The sequence below is a fragment of the Colobus angolensis genome, unplaced genomic scaffold (assembly GCF_000951035.1).
Source record: "Colobus angolensis palliatus isolate OR3802 unplaced genomic scaffold, Cang.pa_1.0 Scaffold44, whole genome shotgun sequence".
NCBI lineage: Eukaryota > Metazoa > Chordata > Mammalia > Primates > Cercopithecidae > Colobus > Colobus angolensis.
In genome coordinates, this window is record NW_012117821.1 from 923737 (window position 1) to 933831 (window position 10095).

Below are 10095 nucleotides of genomic sequence, written 5' to 3' on the forward strand. Positions count from 1 at the left end.
ACGGGGTTGGGGTGGGGAGGCTCACGTTGTTTTTTCCATGCACAGCAGGGGGCTCTTTGTAGCTGAGGGGATCAGTAATGAGGAGTAAAGACTAGTGAGGGTCTCGAAGGGAGGAGGGGCCGGCGATCCCATCACACAGACGCCCCCACTCCCTTCAGCCCCAGGCCTAGTCACCGCTCACCCGCAAACCCCGTACCCATCACACAGATGCCCCCACTCCCCTCAGCCCCAGGCCCCAGTCACCCCTCACCTGCTTTCTGCCTCCAGATTTGCCACTTCTGGATAGTTCACACACATGCGATCATATAACATGGGGTCTTTTGTGACTTGCTTCTTCATTTAGCACGATATCAAGGCTTTGTCCACGTGGAAGTCTGTGTCAGCTTCCTCCTTTCCCGTGGCTGAGTAATACGTGGCCAGGCCACACGCTGTTTCTCCGTACACAGCTGAGGGGCATCTGGGCCATCTCCACCTCTGGCTGTTGTGGACAAGTACTTCTCTGAAAATTCATCTACAAACATCTGCTTGAGCCCCTGTTTTTAAATCTTTGGGGAGGACGGGTGTGGTGGCTCATGGCTGTAATCCCAGCATTTTGGGAGGCTGAGGTGGGAGGATCACCTGAGGCCAGGAGTTCAAGACCAGCTTGGCCAACATGGCGAAACCCCATCTCAACCAAAAAATACAACAATTAGCCGAGCGTGGTGGCGTGCACCTGTAGTCCCTGCTACTTACGAGGCTGAGGCAGGAGAATCACTTGAACCCCAGAGGCAGAGGTTGCAATGAGCCAAGATCGTGCCACTGCACTCCAGCCTGGACGACAGAGGGAGACTCCATCGCAAAAAAAAAAAATTTTTTTAATAAATAAATAAATCTTTGGGAACCTGCCTGGGAATAGAATTGCCAGATCATGTGGTAATTGTGTTTATCTTTTGAGGAACTGTCAAACTACTGCTTTTATTAAAAATTTCAGCCAAATGCCGTGGCTCATGCCTGTAATCCTAGCACTTCGGGAGGCTGAGGTGGGCAGATTACAAAGTCAGGAGTTCGAGACCAGTCTGGCCAACGTAGTGAAACCCTGTCTCTACTAAAAATACAAAACCTTGGCCAGGCATGGTGGTGTGCACCTGTAATCCCAGCTACCTGGGAGGCTGAGGCAGGAAAATCGCTTCAACCCAGGAGGCAGAGATTGCAGGAGCCAAGATCACACCACTGCACTCCAGCCTGGGCAACAGAGCAAGACTCTGTCTCAAAAAAAAAAAAAAATTCAATGACTATTTTTTGTTTTTAAAGTTCTCTTAGGTTTTCTCCCTCCCTCCCTTCTTTTCTTTCTTTTTTGACACAGTCTGATTCTACATCGCCCAGACTGGAGTGCAGTGCCGCAGTCTCGGCTCACTGCAACCTCTGCCTCCCAGGTTCAAGCGATTCTCCTGCCTCAGCCTCTCAAGTAGCTGGGACTACAGGTTCCACTATGCTGGCTAATTTCTTGTATTTTTGGTAGAGACGGAGTTCCGCCATGTTGCACAGTCTTGTCTTGAACTCCTGAGCTCAAGCTATCAGCCCGCCTCATCCTCTCAAAACGCTGGATTCCAGGCGTGGCCACCACGCCCGGCTGATGCATCGTTCCTGCGTTTGTCCACCGACTCTCTGTGTTTGGCTGTAACCACACTGCTGCTCAGAGAGTCCAGGTCACAGGCATAAGGTCTGGTAGAAAGAAAGTGACTTTTTATTCTGTAGCTGGTTTGGGGGACCAAGTGCAGGCCTCATGCATGATGGGTATGGCTTAGCTTTTGGAGCAGAAAGAGGTGCTTTTTTTTTTTTTTGGAGATGGAGTTTCTCTCTTGTCACCCAGGCTGGAGTGCAATGGCGCAATCTCGGCTCACCACGACCTCCACCTGCTGGGTTTAAGTGATTCTCCTGCCTCAGCCTCCCGAGCACCTGGGATTACAGGCATGCGCCACCACGCCCAGCTAATTTTGTATTTTTAGTAGAGATGGGATTTCTCCATGTTGGTCAGGCTGGTCTCGAACTCCCAACCTCAGGTGATCCGCCTGCCTCAACCTCCCAAAGTACTGGGATTACAGGCGTGAACCACCATGCCTGGCCAAAAGAGGCATTTTTAAAAGGTCAGGAGGAAGCGAGGAGATGGGGGGTCTCTGTGCCTTATCTACCTGGAAGTTGAGTTGGCGTCTCCATGGGTAGAAAGAGGCTGTGAAGGTGGCCGGAAACTCCAGCAGGCACACTTTGGGCTGTAAATCAACTTGTCTCTTGAGGCGGCCTCCTGCGGGCAAGAGTTCTGCTCCGAACCTCTAAGCACATGGATAGATGAGCTTGCCCTGTAGGGAGTGTCTAGTGAACAGGAGATGAAAGGCTATCATTGCATTTCTAAAGAAATAAGAAGTGGGGAAGGAGAAGAGAAGGGAGAGTAAAACATAAGTGAACTATCATTTACGAGAATGGGGGTCGTTGCTTACACATTCCCAAATCGATGTCCTGTAACTCCACATTATCAGAGCTTTAATCAACTTACTTGCAGTTGTCACTCATGGTGGCTTTCTTCCTTGTGTGTTTTCTAAGTTTTCATTGTGAGCTCATTTACTGGAACTTTTTCCCTCTGGTGACCTAGGTCCCACGCATCCCGGCAAAGTGGTTAAAGAATGATGCTTTGCTTCGGCCAACTAACTACAGATAGAACTCACTAGGGATAGAACTCACTAGGGCTGGAACTCACTAGAGCTGGAACTCACTAGGGCTAGAACTTGCTAGGGATAGAACTCGCTAGGGCTAGAACTCATGAGAGCTAGAACTCAGGAGAAGTAGAACTCACTAGAGGACCTGGAACTTGCTAGAGCTGGAATGTGCTAGAACTAGAACTCACTAGGGCTACAACTCACTAGGGCTAGAACTCGCAAGAGCTAGAACTCACAAGAGCTAAAACTCACTAGAGGACCTGGAACTCACTAGAGCTGGAACACTAGAGTTAGAACTTTCTCACTAGAACTAGAATTCAATAGAAGTATAACTCACTAGGGCTGTAACTCACTAGGGATAGAACTTACGAGAGCTAGAACTCCCTAGAGCTAGAACTCATGAGAGTTAGAACTCGCTAGAGCTAGAACTTGCTAGAGTTAGAACCAACAAGGGCTAGAACTCACTAGAGCCAGAACTCACTAGAGTTAGAACTCACTAGGGCTAGAACTCACTAGGGCTAGAACTCACGAGAGTTAGAACTCACTACGGCTAGAACTCTTGAGAGCTAGAACTCGTTAGAACTAGAACTCACTACAGCTAGAATTCACGAGAGCTAGAACTCCCAAGGGCTAGAACTCGCTAGAGCTGGAACTCGCTAGAGTTAGAACTCACTAGGGCTGGAACTCACTAGGGTTAGAACTCACTAGAGCTAGGGCTCACTAGGGCTAGAACTCACTAGGGTTAGAACTCATTAGAGTTAGAACTCACTAGAGCTACAACTCGCTACAGCTAGAACTCTCTAGGGCTGGAACTCACTAGGGCTCGAACTTACTGGGGTTAGAACTCACTAGAGCTAGAACTCACTAGAGCTGGAACTCACTAGGGTTATAACTCACTAGGGTTAGAACTCACTTGAGCTGGAACTCACTAGGGCTAGGACTCACTAGTGTTAGAAGTCACTATGGCTAGAACTCACTAGAGCTAGAACTCACTAGGGTTAGAACTCACTAGAGCTGGAACTCACTGGGTTAGAACTCACTTGGATTGGAACTCACTAGAGTTAGAACTCACTAGAGCTGGAACTCACCAGGGTTAGAACTCACTACAGCTAGAACTCATGAGAGCTAGAACTCGTTAGAACTAGAACTCACTACAGCTAGAACTCGCTAGAGTTAGAACTCAGGAGAGCTAGAACTCGCTAGAGCTGGAACTCGCCAGAGTTACAACTCACTAGGGCTAGAACTCACTAGGGTTACAACTCACTAGAGCTAGAACTCGCTAGGGCTAGAACTCACTAGAGCTAGAACTCACAAAAGCTAGAACTTACTAGGGCTAGAACTCCTGAGGGCTAGAACTCACTAGAGCTAGACTCACTAAGGCTAGAACTCACTAAGGCTAGCACTCACTAGGGTTAGAACTCATTAGAGTTAGAACTCACTAGAGCTACAACTCGCTAGAGCTAGAACTCTTTAGGGCTAGAACTCACTAGAGTTAGAACTCACTAGGGCTGGAACTCACTAGAGTTAGAACTCACTAGGGCTGGAACTCACTCGGGCTAGAACTCACTAGAGTTAGAACTCACTAGGGCTGGAACTCACTAGAGTTAGAACTCACTAGGGCTGGAACTCACTCGGGCTAGAACTCACTAGAGTTAGAACTCACTAGAGCTAGAACTCACTAGAGTTAGAACTCACTCGGGCTAGAACTCACTCAGGCTAGAACTAAGTTCCTGGAGCACCTTCAAGTTCCAGATGCATGAGACGCTCAGGCTTTGTTTCAGGATGACTTTCTGTTTCTTCCCAGAGTCCAGAGGGACAGACAAGCTGCCTTTCACCCTCTCTGGCCACTTTCCCCGAGGGGCATCCTTTGGAGGGTCTCGACTTTCCAGCCTTGCCTCCTGCCCCTGTGGGTGTCACACCCTCCTGGACAGTGCTGAGGTCTCCTCATGCACTCACCCGCGTGTTTCTGCGGCTGTTCCCAGGTGTTTGTGGGGAGAGCTGTCAGGTGCTGGGAGCCGAAGTGTGCCTTTCGTTTCAGTAAGCTTGCCAAATCTCCGGAGCACGGTGCTTTCAAAGCTGCGTGGCAGCCTGAGGATGTTGCTCCTGGAGCCCCGTGGGGAGCACACCGTCCACATCACAGGGACGAGAACAGCACGGCCCACACTTTCGGCTTGCAGCCTCCCTGGGCCTCTGGGGGCGCATCCCGTGGCTGGCGCCAGCAGCTGGGAACTCGCCCTCTTGCCCACCTGCGTGGCCGTGGGCTTCAGGGTAGGGTATCAGCTGCTGCGCTCTGTCCCGAGTGCTGAGCTGTGAACCTGTCCACCCCTTTAGCTCTTAGGATTCCACCTGCGGAATGACCTGCAAGCAGTCGTTGTGGTTTGAAGCAAATAGCAGCTGAATCGCTTGCGGGCATCCATAGAGGATGGCGCCACCGAGGCTGCCCGCAGCAGCAAGGGCCGACTTGCTTTAGAATCTTCTGGAAGCCAGAGACCAAAACAGACACTTTGCTTCTCTTTGTCCACCTCTTACCCGTTTCCCAAATCTCCTGTAGGTCAGGGATAGAAAAAGCACATAAAAGGCATTTTTCATTTTGGGTTTTGGTTCTTGCCTTTCAGTTTCTTTCGCCTGCTGAGGGCAGGTCGGGCCCATGTCCCGAGAGGGCCACAGGTGAAGTGACTTGTGAACCTGTGGCTCGGGCTGCGGTCGCCTCCCAGGCCAGCGGCCCTCTGTCTGCCTGGAGAGCAGGCCCTCTGTCTTTATGGGATAATTAGTGCAGACAATGACCACCGCCCCTGGGGGCCTGGGGTGCAGCGGACCAGAACGGAATCTCCTCAGCGGCATGAAAAGTCAGGGAGGTGGATGGTGGCTGAATGGCCACCATTACCTTCTGAATGCATTAAATTTTAAAAACCTCTCTGCGATAGGGAGGCCTTGCCAGGAGACTTTGAGTGCAAGACAAAGTGACAGTGTGGTTTTGTGTCTCCACAGCTCCAGGAGGAAGCCTGGCAGGGGTTTGCTGCCCTGGACAACCCCCTGGCGGGGCTTCTGGACATGCTGGAGAGCTGCCGGGGCCAGCGGGGAGAGGGCCCCTCCCTGGAGGCCTGGATCTCCCGCCAGCTGCAGTGCTGGCTACAGGCACAGCCACACCCGAGCCCTGCCCAGGTGAGCCCGTGGGCTCTGTGACAGTCACTTCCCTTCCTGTCCCTGCCCCTCAGCACAGTGGACCTGGCACCCACCTGCCCAGGCCTCTGCAGCCTGCTGAGCAAGCTGGGGAAGGGCAGGGGGATGCTGGGAGCTGTGGCCAAGACCCAGCCTATGGCTTCATAACCTCAGCCCCATGACAGCCATGTGCTGAGACCAGCCTCGCCCCTCCCATGCCCCAGCCCTGCAGGCCACCTGATGCCCACACATGGCCACAGTGGCAGGCACTGCCTCCTAAGCCCAGCCTGCTCCAGTCGGCCCCACGGCCCAGCCACTGGGTGCTACGTCCGGTAAGGCTGGGTCCCTGCCCTTCCAGCACAGCCTGAGGCTGAAGCAGCTGCAGGCCCGAGCGATCCGAGTCCTCACTGAGAGCCCCCGCAGCCTTGTGGCACCGCTGACCAGCATCTTCCAGCTGCAGGATGCAGACAGGAGCTGCCTGCTGGTGCACGTCCACCGCCTCCACCACGAGGGCAGGTTCAGAGAAGTGAGTGGCCCACATGGCCGGGTCCACGGGGAAAGGGCTTCTCGGGCGGCAGGGCAAGGATGTGCCTGGCTCAGGGCCGCCTCTGTGTGGGGGCTGTTTGGGGCTCCTTTTCTACATGGGGGTATCAAGGACCCGGCCATGGGCAGCCATCAGCTATACGTGGGGTGCCGGGTCCCAGGAGCCTTCAGGCCTCCTGAGCCAACAGACACGTCAGGGCACAACCTGATCCCAGGCCTGAGTCTCCCCCTGCCAACCCTGTGTCTCCCGGTACCCATCAGGCCCTCACACTCACAGGGTCCCAGGTGGGCCTGGGCCTGAGCTTCGGTCAAGCCACACCCCACCATGCCTGTTAGTCTCCGTCCCTCCGGAACCTTCACAGGATCACCCGGGAGGCTGCCCTTTGTGGGTGAGTTTGCCTCCTGGGCACTGGGGGCTGACTGAGTCCCCAGCACGGCAGTGAGCGCCCTGGAAGGAATCGCTCCTGGGAGGGGCTGAGCAGAGGGGCTGTGGGAGCAGCTGCTGCCGGCCCCACCGCCCACAGCACCCCCAGAGTGGTGCCCGCTCACAGGCCCAGTGTGGGCAGTGCCGGCGCCTGGGACACAGGATGAGGTTCAGGGCCAGGGCACCAGTCACGCCTTGGCACAGTCACCCAGGTGCGAGATACGTCCGGTCAGTATCCAACCCCTCATTGGCTGCTGGCGGGAGAGGTGGCTTTGGTCCCTTGATGTCTGGGGCCGGGTCTTAAGCAGCGTGGCAGAAGCGTGGGGTTGGCAGCTAAAGATGTCTGGATAAGAATTGGTGGAGCTTTTGGAATCATGGTGGTTTGCTGAGTCTCCTTTGTGAACAAGGCTGACTTTTAAGCCCAGAACGTTCCAAGAGGAAGACCAGGTCCTAGCATCGCAGCCCCGTCGTCCCGAGCCTGGCCAAGCTGTGACTTGGGTTTGTGTGGAGCAGTCGGCGGGGCCTGCAGTGGGTAGGGAGGCGGCCGTCTTGCGTGGGGTGGCTCTGAGCTGTTCCTGCAGGTGCAGGGGTGCCCCTATCACTTCTCGGTGCCCTGAGATTGCAGATCCCAGTGCAGATTCCAGGGTGCAGCAAGAGATACAGCAAAGAAGCCAGGGGTGTCCTGCTTGGGGGTGCCTGGCCTGGGGGTGCTCGGCTCAGGGTGCACTGATCGTGTATGAGGAGGCTGGCACTCGGGGGCATTGGTCCGCCCCCCACCCCGTCAGGGTCCCCTTAACTTCAGGGCCGAACATGATGGGCACCACCCCGCTGCCTGCCCACATGGGACCCTGCTGCTGAGGCTGTCCCGCTGGCACCCCGGATTCCTCTTCTCAGCACAACCCCTCATGGCGAGCAGGTGCACTGGAACCTGGGCACGGGCATTGGGGGCTGCCCTGGCCGGGCCCTCACAGGACTGTGCCCTGTGTCGGCCGCGCGGGCCCCACCCCCAGCACTGTCGCCTGTCACTCCCGGGGCCGTCCTCTCGCGGCGGGTGCATGGCGCTAAGAAGCCACGATGGTCAGGCATGGGACAATGCAGGATGGAGGGTCCCGCTCATGTGGCTGAATGGCGGCCGTGCCTGCGGAGAGTGCAGGGAGGCAGAAGGCAGGCTAGTGTTTCGGGCCGTCTTCTGTTACAGAGCCTTTCAAAGACTGTCTGGGGCCGGCTGAATGCGCCTCCCTCGCGCTCCGAAGCAGGAATCCCCACACAAAGGGGGTCTTGTCCCGCACAGGCCCCTTCGGCGAAGAAAGCCATTGTCCCCGAGCGGGGCCGCCCGGCAGGCAATGCATGCTCCACTGCTCACCGCCGCGCCCGGCCGAAAGGGGCCGCATTCAGGCCTGTCCGCTCGGATTAGCCGGGACTCACGACTCAATGTGCTGCGATATTTCATGTCGAGGGCAGCGGCTGGCCCTGGGCAGGATGAATGCCTGCTTTTGTCCGCTGAGTTATTTTATTTACATTTTTTAAACAGCTTATCAAGGTAAAAAGATAGCTTTGCTTTAAAAAAAAAAAAAAAAAAGGCCCTCTTGGCTCCAGGCCCATGCAGAGGTGGGAGGCAGGGCTGTCGCTGGGGTCCTCGGCCTTCCAGCCTGGGCACCTGCCCAGCCTTCCTGCCCCTCAGAGTGGGGGGCCCAGGGGAGCCGGGGAATGCCCTTCCCGATGGTTGGCACCACAACCCCTCCGGATTTTCTTTCTTTTTTTTTTTTTTTTTTTCCCTGAAAGCAGCAGCTCCTGGGCCTGTCTAGAGGTTTCTGCAACCCCACCCCGACCCCGCCAGCTGGACAGCCTCATCTCTCTCTTCCTGGTGGATGCCTCCCATCCTCTGGCAGCAGAGGTCGGGGAGGTCTGGCTGGTGCGGAGGGGCCCAGTTTGCCCCATCTGTCCTCATGACCCAGCCCCGGGCTCGTTTCTCCCATGGGGTCCACGACTCTTCACCTTCTGCTGTCCGCTCCCTGGGCCTGACTCTGGGGCCAGGTGACCTTTTTGTGCCTGCTGAGTTTCCCAAGTGGCCAGGCGTGGACAGTGGGCAGCTGTACACCATCCTCTCGGGGAAGTACAGACAGAAATGACTGGACACTGATTCTAAGCCAGGCACCACCACAGTGAAAGAGCCATGCAGGGCCCCCGAAGCCTGAGACAGGGGTCAGGCCAGGGAGCTTCCTGGAAGGGGTGGGTCTGCTACTTGCCACCCCCCGGCCCTCCACCCCTGTCACCAAGGCTGCCCATGAGGAAGCCTGGGCTCTGCCCTTTCCAGGGTGGAGTTGAGGGAGCTCCATCCTTGTCCTGTCCCCTGAGCTGCCAGGTCACAGAGCCTCCACCAGGCTCCAGGTACAAAATGTGGACACAGAGGCTGGGGGCCCCAGGACCCCTGCATGTCCAGAAAGCCCACCTGGCCTCAAGAGGCCCCGGGTGCCCAGAGAGCTCCTGCGGGCCTAGAAAGAAAGGTCTGGACACCTGTTAGCCCTGGGCTCTGAATGGCTGTGGAGAAGAGAAGGGCTGAGCTGGGCACCTTGACCCCCCTCTGATGGGGTCCCAGTGTGCAGGACAGGGAGGCAGAAGCCGCGCAGCTGGGGAACACAGCCTGCACCCAGCCCCGCCCAGGCTCCTCCCCAAGCCTGAGGCCTCCTTCTTGGGCTCAGAGGGGTTCCTGGATGGGCGGGGCCCGCCGAGGGCTGGGACCTGGAGCCTGAAGTCTGTCCTCAGAGGGAGGCCAGGGCCAGCAGTGGTGAGGAGAGGCCTGGCTACCTGCCCCTTACTGTGCCCCCAGCCTCCCTGGTCCCAGTGTCACCTGCTGAGGGCCTGGCCTCAAGGACGTGACGGGTGCAGTCCCATCCTCCACCCCGCTGCACCTGACAGTGCCCACATGGGGCAGGAGGAGCAGAGCCAGGGCGGGCTGTGACCACCCTGTGGTTCTGAACGTGGTGAAGGTCCAGGCCTGCACTCCTGCCTTCCCGAGCCCTGGCAGCTTCTCAGGGGGTCCCTAGTCCAGAAGGGGTCAGAGCCCTTGTGTGAAGCTGTGGGTGTCACTGCTGGGGTGGTCCCCATGTGGTGGCCCCTGCACCCATGCACACGGCCCTAAGCCCACCTCCCAGGCCCTGCGCCCCTCCCCATGTGGTGAGGTGGCCCCGTGCCCCTCCCCAGCCCTGCGCTCCTTCCCACGGCCCTGAGGCCCTTCCCCTTGTCCCTGAGACCCCGCCCCGGGCCCCGCGCTCCTCCCCACAG

The 10095-nt window shown here is 56.6% G+C and overlaps 1 protein-coding gene across 1 annotated transcript in view; it reads left to right on the forward strand.

The window, feature by feature from the left end:
• EXD3 (exonuclease 3'-5' domain containing 3) overlaps nt 1–10095 on the forward strand; it is a 92460-nt gene that overhangs the window by 15522 nt on the left and 66843 nt on the right. The window contains exons 3-4 of the mRNA XM_011957231.1: nt 5676–5849; nt 6205–6372. Of these exons, the coding sequence (XP_011812621.1) occupies nt 5676–5849; nt 6205–6372 (342 nt within the window). The remainder of the gene's footprint in view (nt 1–5675; nt 5850–6204; nt 6373–10095) is intronic.